Source organism: Balaenoptera borealis, assembly GCF_965194805.1.
Source record: "Balaenoptera borealis genome assembly, chromosome: 5".
NCBI classification, from domain to species: domain Eukaryota; kingdom Metazoa; phylum Chordata; class Mammalia; order Artiodactyla; family Balaenopteridae; genus Balaenoptera; species Balaenoptera borealis.
Window position 1 is genome coordinate 551,254 of NC_138862.1, and position 19,006 is coordinate 570,259.

At 49.5% G+C, this 19,006-nt stretch overlaps 1 protein-coding gene across 3 annotated transcripts in view; it reads left to right on the forward strand.

The window, feature by feature from the left end:
* Positions 1-19,006, forward strand: part of MCM3AP (minichromosome maintenance complex component 3 associated protein) — a 42,470-nt gene that overhangs the window by 21,711 nt on the left and 1,753 nt on the right. For 2 of the 3 annotated variants that reach the window (XM_082393630.1, XM_082393629.1), the window contains exons 17-27: positions 1,050-1,202; positions 2,754-2,951; positions 4,744-4,812; positions 4,897-5,031; positions 6,340-6,493; positions 11,029-11,287; positions 11,511-11,608; positions 12,435-12,825; positions 13,919-14,176; positions 14,654-14,783; positions 16,557-16,763. In XM_082393630.1, coding sequence (XP_082249756.1) covers positions 1,050-1,202; positions 2,754-2,951; positions 4,744-4,812; positions 4,897-5,031; positions 6,340-6,493; positions 11,029-11,287; positions 11,511-11,608; positions 12,435-12,825; positions 13,919-14,176; positions 14,654-14,783; positions 16,557-16,763 — 2,052 coding nt within the window. The remainder of the gene's footprint in view (positions 1-1,049; positions 1,203-2,753; positions 2,952-4,743; positions 4,813-4,896; positions 5,032-6,339; positions 6,494-11,028; positions 11,288-11,510; positions 11,609-12,434; positions 12,826-13,918; positions 14,177-14,653; positions 14,784-16,556; positions 16,764-19,006) is intronic. The other variant, XM_082393631.1, reaches the window with a different exon arrangement.

Consider the following 19,006-nt stretch of genomic DNA (forward strand, 5'->3'; position numbering starts at 1 on the left):
GGGTATTAAGAGAGAAGTAAAACCTAGGACTCATTGACGTGCAGGGAAACTGCTGTTCTCTGCAGTTCCAGAAGGCTTGGACTACAGCTTGGCCCAGGGCTGTCTCTATCGCCACAGAGGATGGCTATCGGAAATGGGTCTTGCCTGTCTGGGCTTCTTTGACTTAATGGCTAAATATATTTGATAAAGGCCTCTGTGATCCCTTGGTTGATAGGATTTTGTTGTAAAAAATCTCTTTCAGATTCTGGTTTATCTGAGGGCCACTGTCACATGACCTTAGGCTGTCAGCCTCTGTAGCCAGCTATCATATCCTTGAGACATTTCTTTTCTTTTTTTTTTTTTTTTTATAAATTTATTTATTTATTTGTTTGTTTTTACTTTTGGCTGCGTTGGGTCTTTGTTGCTGCACGGGCTTTCTCTAGTTGCGGTGAGCGGGGGCTACTCTTTGTTGCAGTGCGTGGGCTTCTCATTGCGGTGGCTTCTCTTGTTGCGGAGCACGGGCTCTAGGCACGCAGGCTTCAGTAATTGTGGCACGTGGGCTCAGTAGTTGTGGCTTGCGGGCTCTTGAGCATAGGCTCAGTAGTTGTGGCGCACGGGCTTAGTTGCTCCGTGGCATGTGGGATCTTCCTGGAGCAGGGCTCGAACCCGTGTCCCTTGCATTGGCAGGCAGATTCTTAACCAGTGCGCCACCAGGGAAGCCCGAGACATTTCTAATAGCAAACGTCAGATATTGTTGATGAGAAGATATTTCAGTTGTCTCAATGGTCATTTAAAAATTAAATTTCTCACTATAAGATACAGGGTTATCTCTTGACTATCTATAAGGGCCCTGTTGGATCTATAATCTTGTACCCTGTACCACTTTAGTTCTTTTTCCTCTAAATTTCCAGATGTCTGTGCATTATATAAAATAAAATCTTCAAGCTTTTCTTGCAGCAAAGATATCATTACATTTCAGTATTAAGGACGTGGACTCATGCTTTTACGGCAGGCCCTCAGGGTGGGGCCTTGGGCGCAGTGTCTCTCATGCTGATTGCCCTTTTCCCTAGGAGTGCAGTGGAGACAGAGCAGAGGCTCCGCATGGCCCGTTGCTGTGAGGACGTCTGTGCCCACTTGGTGGACTTGTTTCTTGGGGAGGAAATTTTCCACACTGCAAAAGAGACCCTCCAGGAACTTCAGTGCTTCTGCAAGTATCTCCAGCGGTGAGTCCCATGTCCTTACAGATAAAATCAGTGCATACAGGGGAGCCTTTTACAAAGATTATACTTTCAGAAGCAGCTGATAATACGCACATGTAACACGTTCCTTCCTAAAGGGTATAAACTAAGTAAAGAATTAGATTGGGGTGGGGGGCCCGCTCTGTATTTCGACAGATGTTTATAGGTAGCCTTCTGCTGTTTACCCAACGTGCTAGACACAGGGAGAGGGCCATGAACAAGCCAAATGACAGCTGTATGCACCCACATGGATGAATTTCCAAAACATAATTTATAGTGAAAAAAAGCAATTGTTAGGGAAATGTGTGCAACATACAAACTGCATATTCAAACCAAATGGATTGTTTTGGATTTATGTATAGTAGTACAACCCTAAAGAAGGAAAATAACAAACATAAACCCAACATAGTGGTCACCTTTGGGAATGAGAGGGTGTGTGACTGAGCAGGGCCCGTGGGCATCAGGTGCTGGTCTTGGCCACCCATTCTCAACTGCATGGAAGGATGTGGGTGTTTGACTTATCATTAATCTTTAAAATGGGTGTACATGTGTTAACGTATGTTATATGATAATTCATTTCATAATAACATTTAAAGAAAGTAATAGTGTACTTGACAGTTGCAGCCGTGTAAAAGGGGACTCAGTCAGAAATGAGTCTCCGTCCCACGAGGACCTCTGACCTTTGTGTGGTGGCTGGCACAGGTGGGCGCACCTTCCCTACTCTGTGCCAGACTCTTCTTGACTCTCTGTGACATAGGGCGGAGACCTGACTGCAGCAGCACGGTGGCCTCTCCCCATTGCCGTCAGTGCACTGAGGTGGCGTTGCCAGAGCACATGGTAGATGACCTGCCTGGTCCCACTGGTAGCCTTTCACATGGCTTTCTCTCTCTAGCTGTGACAAAGAGTGCTGCAGTGGCATCCTTGTACAGACATTTCACACAGGTGCACACATGTCTGGAGGGAAAATCCTGTCGGTGGTGTCTGCTGGGTCAAAGGGTATATGGATCTGTGTTTGTATCCAGATTGGCAAGTTGGCCTCCAGAGACTGTTCAGGATTCACTCTTTTTTTTTTTTTTTTTAAATTAATTAATTAATTTGGTTGCACCAGGTCTTAGTTGTGGCATGGTGGTCTCCTTAGTTGCGGCTCGCAGGCTCCTTAGTTTCAGCTCACTGGCTCCTTAGTTGGGGCATGGGCGAACTCTTGGTTGCGGCATGCATGTGGAATCTAGTTCCCTGACCAGGGATCGAACCCGGCCCCCTGCATTGGGAGCACAGAGTCTTACCCACTGCGCCACCAGGGAAGTCCCTCAGCATTCACTCTTAAGTTCAGTAGTTTCGTTGCCCACCACTCATTGGCTATCATCCATCCCCTGTACCTTGAGTTTCAGTTCTGATCCATTTCTCAGTTTGAGATCTGTTGCTGAAAAAGACCTAAACATACTGGCAGAAAATGTTTCCCATGTTCATGCTGGAGATGTTTTTGCCTCGTCCCCATGGCAAAAACACCCAGTGATGACACTTTGGTCTCTCCTCTAGGTGGAGGGAAGCTGTCGCAGCCCGGAAGAAACTGAGGCGCCAGATGCGGGCCTTCCCTGCGGCGCCCTGCTGTGTGGACGTGAACGACCGGCTGAGGGCACTGGCGCCCAGCGCAGAGTGCCCCATTGCAGAGGAGAACCTGGCCAGGGGCCTCCTGGATCTGGGCCACGCAGGGAGAGTGGGCATCTCCTGCACCAGGTCAGCGGCCCGGGGCCTCCTAAGTGCCTCCTGCCCCAACTGGCTTTATCGAGAGTGTGGATTAACACGTCTGTTTGCAGGGAAGATGGGTGGAGTCAGAGGAGGTGAAGACAGATGCAGGATTACGTTTTTGGAGTGCGAGTTGCTTTACCTGCTGTGATTTCACTTGCCTTTTCCCCTTAAAACACTCCTGGTCCTGCTAATCGAATCTTCCCTGGAATTACCTGTTTTCTCCTTGCCTTCCTAGCTTAAGGACACATCATGTCCATTCTCAGTGGTGGAGCCAGAGGTCCGTGTTGGCCTCACCCCCACCACCACCCCGACCCCTCTGCTACCCTGGGTCTGCGGTGGCAGCGTTTTAGCGACTCCCCCTCCCGCCGTCAGGTCTCTCCTCTTACGGGCTCCCTCCCTGTGTCCCCTTTCATGGCCCTCCCTGCCGCTCCTCCTGGCCACCCCGCATGTGCCCGGCTCCCTGCCCAGGTCCTGGCTTCAGCTGCCCAATCCTGGCCATGCAGGGCTCGGCCTCTCTCTTCAGACCAGGCCACTGTCGCCTCTGGAGAGGAACTTCCCAGTGGGGGCCTAGGAAGACGACACAGAGGCGCAGTGGCAGCCCACCCTGCTGGGGTCTCGAGGCACATCTTGTCCTCTCCTGGGCTGTCACCAGCTCCACGCCTCTAACAAACTTTGTGTAGCTGCCCACGTCCCCGGGTCCTGTGCCTGCATCTGCAAGCAGGGTGGTGACGGTGCTGGCCTGTCTCTGATGTGCTGTGCGTGTCGGGGCCTTCAGCCTTGGCCCGGCTGCCTCCTGGAGTCCTGGCTGTGTCACCTGTGTCAGGATGGCCCTCTCTCTGTCCTCTCCCCTGCCCTCCAGCACAACCCCCGTCCCCTCTTCTTCCCCTCTGCCTCCTCCCCTGGTAATCTTTTTCCATCCTGCACGCTGACAGCTCCCTTCGTGCATCTCCAGCTGATGCCTCTTCCCCGTGTCCCCAGTTCAACATCGGAACCTAATCTTCACCTGGCCTGCTGCACTCGGTGCCTCCTCTGGCTCACAGGATGCCAGCCTGTCCTCCCTGGGCTGGGTCACACCTGGACTCAGACCCACCATCCTGCGGCTCTACCCTCACCACCTCCACTGCCAACCCCTCTCACGTAGCCACCTGTCCGTCTGCTGGCTTCCGCCCTTGACCCCTGCACCGTGGTGTCCTCACCACCACATCAGAGTCAGGTCGCCTCACGTCCCTATTGATGTCCCTGGGCTGCTCTCTGAGTCCTTTCATAGTGGCCCACACCCTGCCCTCTGGCTGGCCCCCGCTGCTCTCCCTGTGCTCATTCTGTGTACGTGCCAGGCCCACTCCTGACTTGGTCTGGCCTGTCCCCCAGAACTCACATGCTGGCGCCCCTATTTCCTTCAGTCTTTGCTCCCGTATCACCTCTGACCACCCTGTGTAAGTCCACAGCATGCCCACCGCGCCTGTCACGCCATCCACTAACAGAGGCCCTTCTCTCCCTACAAGAGCGTGTGTTCTAGCGGGGCAGGATTTTTGTCGGTTTACTGCTGATCTGCCATGACTGGCACACAGTAGATAATTGCTTGATGTTTATGGAATGAACAAGTCCTCTGACTAAACTGTTTCTCTATCAGAAAAAGTTTCTTGGCCTCCTAAGTATTCCCCGCTGGGAGACACTCACTAACCAATTACTGTGCACTCAGAACATCACTCAGTGCTTATCAAGTTCCTCCGTGGGTGCTGAGTGGGCCTCACGTAGGCTCTGTGTGGTTCTTCCTTCGCAGGCTAAGGCGGCTCAGAAACAAGGTGGCGCACCAGATGAAGGTTCAGCACTTCTACCAGCAGCTGCTGAGGTTGGTCACCCCCCGCCCGCCGTGTACGCTGCTCCTGCCGGGGGCTCGCGTGGTGGCTCACCTGTGGTGCTCTGTCCCTTCCAGGGACGCGGCGTGGGCGCCCCTGGACCTGCCATCCCTCGTGGCTGAGCACCTCCCGGGGCAGCAGGAGCGCGTGTTTTGGAAGCTGGTGCTGGTGTTGCCTGATGGAGAAGAGCAGTCCCCAGGGAGTCCTGGCAGGTCAGGGAGGTTTCCCCCTGTGGGGCTGGGTGCTGAGCACGCGGCCGGGAGGCGGAGTGACTTCTCCAGAGCATCTGGGAGCTGAGTGGTGCACACGGGGGTGGCCGGGTGTCAGCCCAGTGTGCTCCTCTCCTCCGGGGGACCCTGACGCCTGCTTTCATTTTGATGCTTAGTTTTGCAGGCTGTTTTGTTTGTTATTTGAAGTTGACGCTTTAGATTTTTCACATTTTTATTTTGTACAGTTGGCAACAGTCTTTGTCCAAAAACATTTCAGACTTGATTGTGACTTAAAGCTATGCTGAGGTATATTGATTAGAGCCTGCTTCATTTTAGACTCTTGGGGAAGACAGTTTAGTTTGTTTGCTATAGTTCCATTTTTTCCTTAGGTAAAAAACTTCTGGCGTTTTTAAAAAGAAATAGAAAAAGTTGACATAGCATAATTTCTTATAACCAAGTTGCTTCCAGAAACCATACTTTTAAAGCAACTACAGAACGTGTTACTTTTCTTTTTTAGATGTAATTCACATATCATAAATTTCTCCCATTTGAAGTGTACATTTCACTGGTTTTAGTATATTCACAGAGTTGTATAACCATCACAACTATCTAATTGCAGAACAGTTTTTCACCTAAAAAGAAATCCATGCCCATTAGCAGTCCATCCCTCCTTACCTGCAGCCCCTGGCAACTACTAATCTGTTTTCTGTCTCTATTCATTTGCCTATTCTGGACATTTCATACAAATAGAACCCGAAAACATGTAGTCTTCTATGACTGGCATCTTTCACTTAGCATAATGTTTTCTAGGTTCATGCATGTTGTAGCATATATTAGTCCTTCATTTTGTGGCCGAATGATATTTGATTGCATGAATATATCACATTTTATTTCTCTGTTCATCAGTTGATGGGCATTTGTGGTGTTTCCACTTTTTGATTATTATGAATAATGCTTCTGTGAACATTGACGTGTAAGTGTTTGTGTGGACATATGTTTGCAGTTATTTTAGTTACATACCTAGGAGTGGAATTGCTGGGTTGTATGGTAGACTCTAAGGACCTTTTCTGTTGCTCAAAATCTTTTCTTAGTGCTTCAAAATCATAAATCACATTAGAATGAGTGGCTTCTCAAATATATAACCCAGTAGAGTTCCTAACTCCATTTAAAAAATCACAGCCTGTTTATTAGTTCAGATCAACTTTATAGTAAGATTTGGTGTTTGTGGATTTACATCTGTGTAATATTTCTCTTTGTAGTTCGAATTTAGGATTAGACTCTCCTTCAAGTGTTACTTTCTTTTATTCACAGAATTCTAGCAAATTGGTTAAAGGTCAAGTTCATAGGAGATGATGGCTCAGTGGATGACACATGCCGTGATGTTGGTGGCATTCAGACACTCACTCTCTTTAACACTCTCAGCAGCAAGGGGAATGAGACAGTTTCTGTCAGTGTGTGCATCAAGGTGAGTGACCGTCACTTAGTGTATTTACTTCTGTGGTTTTCTCATTCGCACTCACTCCCAGGCATGATTGGAATCATGTAACTTCCCTGAAGTGGCCCTGAAACAATGTGGGAGGCTCAGAAGCAAGTGTCGTATCTGTTCCTCCTTGCGTCTTGATGACATCCCATGCACACCCCCTTGGTGTGAGAGACCAGGCTAGATTCTCAGGAGTGCAGTGAATCTTAACTGTCTTGGGTCACAGACCTCTCTTTGAGAACTTGGTGAAAACCCAGAACAATCCTGAAAAGTACATATGTTCACCTATAATTCAGAAGCCCTGAATTCCACGGACCTCTGGTAACTAACCCAAGAGGGATGAGACAGAGCATTACAAAAAAATGCAGTGGCTGTTGCATCTCATATGGTCTGTCAGCTGCTGAAATCTTTGTTAAAATAGCTTCCTGATATATCAGGTCTTACCAAAAGACTAATGCTTCTTAATCCTATGCAGTTTTCACATAGGTTCAGTATTGGGCATTTCAGGTTACTTGTTTTTGTTTTACGTTAAAGTTGTCCTCAGTTTTTGATTATAAGTTCTAATTTTCTTTCCTTTCGTTTCCTTTCCCTTTCTGCCTTACTTCCTTCCTCTCTCTTTCTCTCCCTCTCCCTCTCTCTCTTTCTTTCTCTCTCTCTCGGCTGCGTTGGGTCTTCGTTGCTGCACATGGGCTTTCTCGAGTTGCGGCGAGCGGGGTCTACTCTTCGTTGCAGTGCACGGGCTTCTCATTGCAGTGGCTTCTCTTGTTACGGAGCACGGGCTCGAGGTGCGCAGACTTCAGTAGTTGTGGCACACGGGCTCAGTAGTTGTGGCGCACGGGCTTAGTTGCTCCACAGCATGTGGGATCTTCCCAGACCAGGGATCGAACCCATGTCCCCTGCATTGGCAGGCAGATTCTTAACCACTGCGCCACCAGGGAAGTCCCTAATTTTTGTTCTTTATAGGTGTTTGTACAATACTGAGCTTAATTGGTTCCCTGAGAGATTCTTGTTTAATGAGAACCTGTTTCCTCATTAGATTCAGACTTGCATAAATGAATTTGAGGTTTTACTTGTGTGTTCAGAAATAAAACCAGATGTGTATTTTATTTACTTAGAAAATAGCAGTGCAGGGCAGGAAGTGTGGGCTTCAGCATTGAGCAGACCTGGTGTTGGTAGCTGCTGCGGTGGCCAGCTGTCCAGCCTGGGCCTGGTGCCTTCCACAGTGTGGTGATCACGACCGGCGGCGTGCTCAGAGCAGGGCCCAGTGGAAGCGGCCCTCCCCACCGCGTCCTGACCTGAAGGTCGCCACTCCAGACCTCTCCTCTTCCTGACAGTCACCTTCATGGCACACCCGGACATCTGCATGTGACACTCCACTGCATGTTCCTTCTGTCCTTGGAACTGCTTCAAATTGTAGTTTGACTATAGGATTTTTGTTTGTTTCTTTCCATTTAAATACTATTTATTGTATTTCTTAAATGTGAAAGTAATACGTATATAAAACTTTAAAAATATAAGGAAATACAGAGGAAGTATAAAGATTATAAGAGCCATCTAAGCTCTCACCATTCAGAGGTAACAGAAACATCTTGGGGCATGTACTTCCCTTTTTCCTATGATGACAAAGTCAAACTTCACCTACTGGACAATTAGTTTGTTCTTGCCTTTATTCTTAAAATTTTAAGTCAAAATAATACTTGCAGGTAGTTAAAAACTCAGATAGCACCACATGATTTATGATGAGAAATTGCAGCCCCTGCCCCTTCTTCTAGCTCCTTTCCCCAAGGCTTGACTTCTGTCCTGTTTCCATATCATGTCCTTACTCTGCCATTTCTCTTATTTATCCACTTTAGATGTTCTCTGCTGACTTTGCATTAAAATATGTGTATTAGTTATCTATTGCTACATAGCAGGTTACCTCCAAATGTGGCAGCTTTGGGACTTCCCTGGCGGTCCAGGGGTTAGGATTCCGCGCTCCCACTGCAGGGGGCCTGGGTTCGATCCCTGGTTGGGGAACTAAGACCCCGCATGCCGTGCAGCACGGCCAAAAAAACCAAAAAACAAAAAACATCCAAATGTGGCAGCTTTAAACAACAAACGTTCGTTACTCGCAATTTCTGTGGGGCAGAAGTCCAGGTGTGGCTTAAATGGGCCCTCTGGCTCGGGATTCCTCACCAGGTGTAAGTCAAGATGTAGGCCAGGGCTCTGGTCTCCTCGGAAAGCTCACTCTCGTGGTCGTTGGCAGGATTCACTTCCCTGCAGGCCACGCCACGTGGGCTTCTGTGAGGCAGCTCACAACAGGGCATCAGCTGGCTCCCGTCGGCTGAGCAAGCTGGCATAATCTCTTTGTAGCCTAATCTTAGAGGTGGCATCCCATTACGTTTGTCTGATACTGTTAGAAGCGTGTCACTAGGCCCAGCTCACACTCAGGGCAGGTGACGGTGCATGGACATCAGCACGCAGAGGTGGCATCGTGGGGGCCATCCTGGGGCTGCACACCCCACTATGGGAGGCGTGAACTCTTCATACCCCAGTTCCTCGCAGCCTCCCCATCTTCCAGGTGGCTACATCATTACTTTATATTATCTCAGCAAGTGGGGTCATGTGGGTCCGCGTGTTGCGTGTGTGTGCGCGCGCGCTGTGTGACGGCTATTTGCCCCAGAACCGGCAAGTGTTCTGTGACTACATTTGTTTATTTTTTTGCAAGTAGTAGTTGTCTCATTATCTTACTTAAGTAGTTTTACCTTCATCTTTCATTAATAATTACCCAAACGTGCCGGCACGTGGGCTGTCCATGTCTTAGTAGAGTTTTCTAAATGTCCTGTCACTTCACCTTATCCCTCCCTCTGAGAAGGCGCCATCCTCCTGCTCCCCTTGAGGCTGATAAAGTGTCCCAGGGTGTGGCTGCCGCTGGGGCCTCCAGACCAAGAGCTCAGTCCTGCTCTTCCACCCCTAACCCTGGCCTTGGGCAGGGTCCTCGTGGCCGGGCGCCGCCTGTGGGTCAGTGCTCTTACTCATGATTCGGTTTTGCCAGGGAGGGAGGAGCTAAAACAAATAGCCTGGGGCCACACAGCTGCTCCGTGGTGCCACTGTGCACAGGGACCCTTGAGGACGAAGTGAGTTATACATACAGAGCGCACAGTCCGACACATCAGGCACTTGCTCGGTGCTGCCATTGGCGGCAGCAGCAGCAGCAGCAAGATGTTTTCTTGGTTTAGTCTCTTGTTTGATGGAGCACATTTTCCACTTTCTTCCAAAGGAAGAGTGCGTGGGAGGAGAATTTTTGGTGTTCTTGCCTGTCTGAAAATGTATTTACCCTCACATTTGCTTCATAGTTTAGCTAGGTTTATAGAATTATGGGTTGAAGTTATTTTCCTTCTAGTTTGCTCCACTGTCACCTGCCGTCCAGCATTGCTGTTGAGATGTCTGAAACTGTTCTGTTCCTTTCTCTGTGGCCCACTTTGTTTCTCTTTGGAAGCCTGCACTCTGTCCCTGGCGCTCTGGTGCTGACTTCCTTCCCTCATCATTTGGGCTTGGTGGGTCCTTGTGGGCTGGAGACTGACGTTTTTCCATCTTGATGACATCTGCTTTCCTTCTCATTTATTCTCTTCTCTCTTGAACTCCTATTAGACTGATGTTTGACCTCATCAGTTGAGCCTCTGAGCCTCTTAATCCTTTCTATCCCATTTTCTCTCTTGTTTTTTAATACTGTTTTCTGGGAGATTTCCTTGACTTTGTATTCCAAATGTTCTATTGAGTTTTTAATAATATATATATTATTGATTTCCTTTTTCTTGTCCTTATTTGACTTTTTCATATCATCTTATGACTGTTTCCAGAGGGAGGCATCCTCAGAGGAAATTAGGATTTTTGCATAAGTTTTCTTAGGTGCCGTGCGGTATCTGTTTCCTTTGGGTTTCTTTCTTTCTTTTTTTTTTTTTAATTTTAAAAAATTTTTGGCTGCGTTGGGTCTTTGTTGCTGCACACAGGCTTTCTCTATTTGTAGTGAGTGGGGGCTACTCTTCATTGCAGTGTGCAGGCTTCTCATTGTGGTGGCTTCTCTTGTTGCGGAGCACAGGCTCTAGGTGTGTGGGCTTCAGTAGTTATGGCACGTGGGCTCAGTAGTTGTGGCTCATGGGCTCTAGACCTCAGGCTCAGTAGTTGTGGTGCACGGGCTTAGTTGCTCCACGGCACGTGGGATCTTCCTGGACCAGCGATCCAACCCGTGTCCCCTGCATTGGCAGGCGGATTCTTAACCACCAGGGAAGCCACCAGGGAAGTCCCGGCTTACTCGTTTTTTACAAGCCTGTTTGAGGTAATTGTTAAGATTAAATTGCTCCAACACAAGTCTAGCCAGAGGCTGAATTACCTATGACTAATTTTCATACTAATTCTCAGCCTCACGGAGGGAGGCTGACCTGGCGTGCGGTGAGCATTTGGCTCTGCTCACTCTGGGACCGAAGCTCACTGTTGATTTGTCCCCTGGTGCATCCATCTTGATGGTCTGGGTGCTGTTCCAGGTGGCCCACGGTGCTCTTAGCGACTGTGCCCTCGATGCTGTGGAGACACAGAAGGAGCTCCTGGGAGCCAGTGGGCTCATGCTGCTGCTTCCTCCCAAAGTGAAGAGCGAGGACTTGGCGGAGGAGGACGTGTACTGGCTGTCGGCGTTGCTGCAGATCAAGCAGCTCCTGCAGGCCAAGCCCTTCCAGCCTGCGCTTCCGCTGGTGGTTCTTGTGTCCAGCCCGGGAGGGGACGCCGTGGAGAAGGAAGTGGAAGCTGGTGTGTGAAGGCAGTTCCATTTATGAGCTGGCATGTTTAATTAGTGGGTAGAGCTGGGGGTATGAGAAAGTGCTGGCAGTGTGGTGTCTGGAGTCATGTGACAGCAGCTGCTGCAGTGACTGGGGGCGGGGCAGGGCTGGGCGGGGTCAGAGCAGTGAGATGCCTTTGCTCGCCTGCAGACCTCTACCAGGAGACAGGTGACCTGCGTCTGTTTGTCTTAAAGGTCTGATGCTACAGGATTTGGTTTCAGCTAAGCTGATTTCAGATTATACCGTTATTGAGATCCCTGATTCCATTAGTGATTTACAAGGCACGACTAAGGTAAGGTTTCATCATTTTTAAAGGTCCAACAAGATATTTCAGTTTTTTCCCTTTCACTCTATCTTGAATTTAGTGTATATTACTGCTTGCATTTTTAATTTTATGTTTTGACAGGAAACTTTCTAAAAATATAAGCAGAAATCAAAATAAAAGATAAAATTTACCCACAGTCCTGCTATCGGCAATAAATTAAATTGTTTGTGTAAATTTTTTTAGAGCTTTTGTTGTTATGGATTTAAAATATGACAATTCATGTCTTCTATATGAGGGTCAGATGTATAATTATTTTTGTAAGTGGTTGTCCTTGGAATATGAAGAAATAATGTTTTCAGAAGTTTCCTTAAAAAAGGAAGTCTGTGCTGACAATTACATTTAGGGAAAGAAGTGCCAGGAGTTAAAATAAAAGTAACTACAGGAAGAAAGGTAACTACAGGCTGTGAAAGCATCCAGGCATGCAGTGAAGCTGTTAGTCCCTCTAAGAACAGGAAGACGCGGCCTCCTTTTCCGTGTGAGGTGAAGAGCACGTGCAGGGCTGGCTTCCCTTGGGCCTCCAGCCCTTCCGGGGCGATCCTTCAGGCCACGCCCCTCGGGGGCGAGGGCCATGGGAGCCCTTCTCGGGGTCCCTGCTGTGTGGGTCTCCAGGGCCCTGGGAGACCAAACTCAACTGCAGTGGCAGCGTCTGCTCCCCCTCCTGGTGCGGTTGAGAGGCCGCTGCTCCCGTGGCACCTGCTGTGGCAGCCGTGGGAGGGGCGCCTTCAGCAGTCTCTTCCTGAAAAACAGCGTGAATTGTTGAACCAGATCTCTCCCCACTGTCTTTGCTTCTCAGGTTTCGCAGGCTGTGCAGTGGCTGGTCTCCCACTGCCCCAGTGCCCTTGACCTTTGTTGCCAGACCCTCATTCAGTACGTGGAAGATGGCGTTAGCCGGGAGTTTAGCGGCCGGTTTTTCCACGACAGAAGAGAGCGGAGGCTAGGCGGCCTGGCCCCGCAGGAGCCAAGCGCCGTCATCGAGCTGTTCAACAGCGTGCTGAGCTTCCTGGCCTCTGTAGTGTCCTCCGCGCAGCTCTGTGACCTGTCCTGGCCTGTCACTGAGTTCACCGAGGCAGGGGGCAGCCGGCTGCTTCCTCACCTTCACTGGAACACCCCGGAGCACCTGGCCTGGCTGAGGCAGGCTGTCCTTGGCTTCCAGCTCCCACAGATGGACCTTCCGCCCCCGGGAGGTGCGTGCTCGTGCTGAGGGGTACTGGCTGGGAAGCAGTGTGGTGCGGCCGAGTTCCCCGTCTCCTTCTTGCTGTAGAGACGCCCTGGCAGGTGTTGGGCGCCGGTGTGAGGTGGTCCTCCTCCACTGGGCACCCCGGCCCCACACTGCCTTTGGATGCGGGAGTCAGGACGAGCTGGGGTTCTGTGGAGTGAGCCCTGTTGGCCCTTCACCACCATCTGAGCGGCCTGGGGGCACCTGTTCCGTCCCGGGAGGAAGGTGTCAGGAGGAGTGCTGCGCCCCAGGCTGGGATCCTCAGTCAACAGCAGGTCCCGTCCTGCCTGTGCCACGGCATCTGGGAGCAAGAGGCATGGGGGCTGTGCGGTCCCGTCCCCACGCTGCTGGCTCTGCTGGGGCCACGGCACTCAGTGCTGCGTTAACACCAGTGTTCCTTCTTTGTCAAAGAAGTTCGTTCTGTGGCTCCGGCTGTGCCCGAGTGAGGCTTTCGGGCTGTTCTCACGCAGCCTTTATGGGTCCCTGTGCTGTGAGGAGGCTGCCCCTTCCCTTGCCGATGCTGTTAGCAGGGAACGAGGCTGGGTGTGCTCACGTGACGCAGCACATGGCCTTCGCGGGGCCATCTCCTTTAGCCCATGTGGAACGGAGGCCTCAGGCATCATTCTGAATCTTGAGGTGCAGTCTCCAGTAGGCCTAACAGGCATTTGCTGCTGAAGGAACCCAAAGGGAAACAAACCGCACTGCGCAAATCCTCTGCCGTGAGCTAGGTCGGGGCTCCCCAAGTGAAGCCCGTGCCTCTGGGACCAGACCTCCCTGAGTGCTTGGTCAAATACGGATTCCTGCACGCATCTGCAGGCCTGTGCAGTCAAAGCCTCTGGGATGGACCCTTTGTTGTGAATTCTGACCTGGGTGGCTGCATCCCCTACCTGGACATGGGGAGGGAGATGTTCTTTCTTTAACAGCTGTGGTTCTGTTGTATTCAGAGTTGAAGGCAGACTTCTCAGCTACATAGTTGCCTTTTCCTGGGAAAATACAGAGGGAAGAACCTTGCACGTAGATTTGCACCAAGCCCTGTGACTCACGCGGTGCTCTCTCTCCAGCTCCCTGGCTCCCCGTGTGTGCCATGGTTGTGCAGTACACCTCCCAGATCCCCAGCTCTCTCCAGGCGCGGCCCGTCCTGCAGTCCCAGGTGGAGAGCCTGCTCCACAGCACGTACCGCAGGTGGAAGAGCAAGAGCCCCTCCCCAGGCCCGGGGGCGCGGCCCTCAGTTGCCGAGATCCCGTGGGATGACATCATCGCCTTGTGCATCAACCACAGGCTGAGGGACTGGACACCCCCCAGGCTTCCCGTCACATCAGGTAGTTAGTGCTTGGTGCCGTGGGCCGGCTCCTCAGGAGACTTTCCTGGTCCAGTTTCAGCAAAGGAAGATGTTTACTTGACGGTTGTTTCCTTCCTGCGGGTCCCCACCCTTCCTTTCCTTAGGGCTACCTCTCCAAGCCAGTGACCTCCAGGTGACTTATAAACATTGGGAAGAGCTAAGAAGGTTCCAGGAGAGCCTGCACTCATCTCCCTGAAATGGGCCCCCAAGGCTGGCTTTAGAGAGACTTCTCTGAGTAGTCACACTGGCCATGCAGGTCTGGACGTGAGCCTCTCTGGACCTTGAATGACCCATGGACACTTGGAGCATATTTAGCTCAAGCATGGGAGTCACATAATTGTGCGACTTTAATTGGAAGGGCTAGTCCTTAAGTCAGTGAATTTAAGCAGACGTCAAGTGGTCACCTGTCGCTCTTTTGATATTCTTTTCTCTTCTTATTTTTGTATCGTTTTCTCAGAGGCACTGACTAAAGATGGTCAGATATATGTGTATTTTTTTAAAAACCATTTGAAAAAATACGACGTTCCTTTGTCGTGGGAACAAGCCAGAATGCAGACGCAGAAGGAGCTACAGTTCAGTCAGAGCCGGTGAGATCTGTGTTCAGTGTGTGTTTCTGTCATCCCTCAGCCAAGAGAGTGAGCTGTATTCTCTAACAGAGTATACAGCAGAAATTCACATCCTATACGTGAAATGCAGCCCATTGTGGGGAGATTCAGACAGATACTCGAGGAACAGATCATTCCCATGGAGTAGAAGCTGTTGTCGAGTAGAGGGAAACAAGAATCTCATTGCATTTATTGGACAAACCTGACCCTGAAGTCGTAACATAACCAGGAGAGTGCAGACAAAAGAAAGCTGTTGTCTGATCTCACTTACAAACCTGGTTCATAAATACTAAGTAAAATGTTGGCACATGCAGTTTTGCAGTACATAAAAAACTCACAAGCTCGCTTTATACCATGCTATACAATATCAACAGTAGAAATCTATTCGTGTAATTGGCTGCCATAACAGAAAAATAAGCGATCATTTCACTAGGTGTTGAAAAGTTTTCCTTAAAATTTATACCCATGCCTTCTCCCTCTCTCCAAGAAAAAAATTTATACCCATTCCTGATAAAATTTCTTATGAAACTTGGGTAAAAAAGTTCTTTAGCTTGATAGGGCTGTCTACCATAAAACTACTAAAAAACCCCCCATGCTTCTTGGTAAAACATCAGAAACACTGAAGTTAGAACCAGACTTGAGCTGCCCTGACATCACTGCTGTTCACTGTTGTCCTGGAGACCCTGCCCAGTGTAGGGCATAAATATCAAGAGAGGAAGACCTATTATTTCCAGACAGTAAAATTGTCAGTTCAGGATCATCGACAGTCACACCCTTAGAACTGTTCAGCATTCAGCAAGGTGATCAGACAGATCAACCTACAACGTACAGAAATTCTTATTCACAGCAGCAACAAATCTAGAACATATGGACACAAACTGACCAGGAGAGGTGCTAAACCCCTGTGAAGGGGATTCTCAGGGCCCTGAAGGTGCAAAGAAAACCTTGAATAAATGAGGGGCAGGCTAGGCTTTGCTGACTGGAGGACGCAATGCTATAAAGATGTCAGTTCTCAAACTATGAAGTCAGGGCATTTCTAATCAAAAGCCCAAAAGGATGTTTCCGCCTGGTCTTGACAAGTTAATTCTAGAATTCATCAGGATGAGAAAATGTGTAGCAATTGCTGAGAAAATTTTGAATAAGAATAACAAGGTCTGCTCAGCCTGATCTCAAAACATATAATAAAGTTACAGTAGACAAATGGATCAGAATAGAAAGTGCAAGAACAGAACCATATGTGATAAAAGTACCACGCCAAATGAGGGAAATTAATGCAGAGAGGACAGACTTTGGCCTCTGTTTAGAAAAAGCATTAGACCCTCGTCTCCTGCTGCTGTAAACATTACTTCCAGGGGAATTTCCTGGAGGGCCAGTGGTTAGGACTTGGCGCTTTCACTGCCCAGGACCCGGGTTCAATCCCTGGTCAGAAAACTAGGATCCCGCAGGCCTCGCATCACAGCAAAAAAAAAAAAAAAAAATCCAGATGGATTTAGGAGCTACGTGAAAAATAAGAACCTTGCCAGTATTAAGGAAAAACAGAGACTGCTGATGACCCTGGAATGGGAAGCAAAACTCAAAGAGTAGAGAAGCTTTGGGAGCCCTGCTGCCCAGGAGAGGGGAAGCTGCTGCAAGGCAGAGGCTGCCCTCCCTCTGCGCCCGTGCCTGACCCCAAAGCACCCCACTCTACCTGATGCCAGAGGAACCCTTTCTCTCTCTCTTTCCTGACCGTAAGCATTTCAAAACGTTTACTTACAGTTTGGGGATAAGGTCTTTTCATCCTTCTGCAAACAAGCTTCCCACTCGGTTACTTCACGGGCACCGCAAAGGGAAGAGAGGTGTGGAGCGTGGCCGAGAGGGGCGGATTCCCAGCACCGAGGACCTGATGCACGGAGCCTCTGCCCAGGAGCTCCTGGCCCAGTGTCTGTCTAGCAGCCTGCTGCTGGAGAAAGAGGAGAGCAAGAGGTGAAGCCCGTTTTCGGGGTTCGTTTTGTCCTTTAGGCCGCTTCATGCTGGGTTAGCAAGGATCCCAGGGACAAGACTGTTTAAAAAAGAAGGCAGGTCAGACGTGTGAAGGGTAAGCTCTTTGAGGACAGAGGCAGTGCCCTTGATAGTGTGCCTTCGATTGTTTTATTATTTGAAATCGGTTTTGTTGATTGTTTATCACTGAAAGTCCTGAGTCTCCTAGTGGGGAGTGAGTGTAGCTGGCTAACTAAGCCTCTGTGGCACGTGGCTGGCGTGCGCTCTGCCCGTCTGGCCAGCCTGGGCGTTGGTGCATTCCCACACTGCGGGTGTGCAGGAGCTGGAGCAGGGCTTCCTCTGCCTCTCCCACCACCTGTGTTCATGGTTTTACTGAGGAAGAAGAGACGGCAAGAAGGGAGTTTCCCCTGTCGTCCTCATGCCTCCCCCTGCCCCGTCCTCTCCAGCAGCCTCCGTGTCCAGCCTGTAGGCAAGGTCAGCCCCTCCCTTTGGCTGGACTCTCGTCTCCCACCCACTCAAGGACACTAGTCCAGTGAGAGTCCTTCACTCCCCCATCAGCATACAAACGTGAAAACAGGCTGCCACTTCTGTCTTGGCCCCATTTCCCTCTCTAGTCACCACCCCCATGTTTCTGCTCCCTTAACAGTGAACTCCTCAAAAACAGTGTGATTCTCACTTCTCCAGTCCTCTTTCCCAGCCTTCTGCAGCCCATCCCTGCCCCAGGGTGTCTGCTGTGGTCAGGGTACTGCAGCCCGCACACGGCTGAACTGACCATGAACCCCAGGCCCCAGCAGCCCCAAGTGTTCCCTCCCGCCTCCTGCCGACCTGCCCAGGCTCACTCTGCAGACCTTCTCTCTGTGTTAGCTGCACCTACTCCCCAGGGATTTCATCCAGTTTAATGGATTTTTTAAGAAGCGTCAATATTCTGACAACTCCAAATTACATCTCAAACCTTGAGACTTGAACTCCAGATTTGAATACTGTAGTTCTTCCTTGAATTCTTCATTAGACATCTATTGGCTGCCTGATAGCCATCTCAAAGCTAACATATCCCAAATCCAGTTGCCGATTTCTCCCAACCGGCCCCTCCTGCCGTGGTCGTCTCAGTTGGTGGCGGCTCCACCCTTCCAGCTCCCCAGGCCAGACGCCCGGGAGTCACCCCTCTACATCCAGTCCACCCACAAATCCCATTGGCTCTGTTCAAAATATGTTCAGAATTGGACCATTTTTGCAGTAGTCTGTAGTCAGTCTTAGCAGACCTGGTGTGAGCCTTTCAAGTGTGAGGCAGAGGTCATGTTTCTCCTGTGCTCACAACCTTCCAGTGGCTTCCTCTCACCAAATCAAAGGCAGAACCCTCACAAGGGGGCAAGGCCCTGTGCGATCCACCGCCCATTTCCTTTCTGACCTCTGCTCCTTGCTGCATCATACTAGGCAGTGCACAGGCAGGCCTTGGTGTTAGCCGTTCCTTTTGCCTGGGACTCCCAGCCACCCCCTAATATCCCCGTGGCCCACCTTGTGCTCACTTCTGGCCTCTGCTCACATCTGCTCAGTGAGGACCTCCTTACCCATCTCACCAGTCCTCCCTGTCTCCATGTCTCTGCCTTGTCTTTCTTGTCTTCAGACGTCTCCTTGGTCTTCCCTCACTGGAGTGTCAGCTGCCTCCAGCTGGGCCTTGTCTGCTCTGTCTCAGTGCTGTGTCCCTGGTACCCAGAATGATGTCTAGCATTTGGTGGAGCCTTGATAAAGATGTGTTGGGGGAGTGAATGAATGTGTCATGATTTCTAAAAGTAGATTTTCCTAGGTCTGTATCATTTAAGCAGTTTGGATCAGATTATTTTTCTTTAGAAAACAAGTATATGGAGTGGACAGCTCTGGAGTATGTTAGGTGGCAGTGCGATGTTATTTTGGGTTAATTTTAAACTAAAGCAGCAATCCGTACATTTTGGATAATCCAAAGAGATACAAATTAATTATAGACACATAATAGCAAAATAAGCCAGAGAAGATAAACCAAATGAGAGAAGTACAAGTACTGTTAAAAACCAGTTGTTTTGGATAAATGCCACCTTTTTCTTTAAATATAAATCAGGTTTATAAGTTAAAGAGAAGATACTAAATTTTTTTAAACGGTGCTTTTCTGCTTCTTAGTTGATGTCATAACTTAGTTCCACCCTTAGTAAAAAGCGAAGCTTTAAAAAATTTAAAGCATATATAGGAGAAAAGTGAGT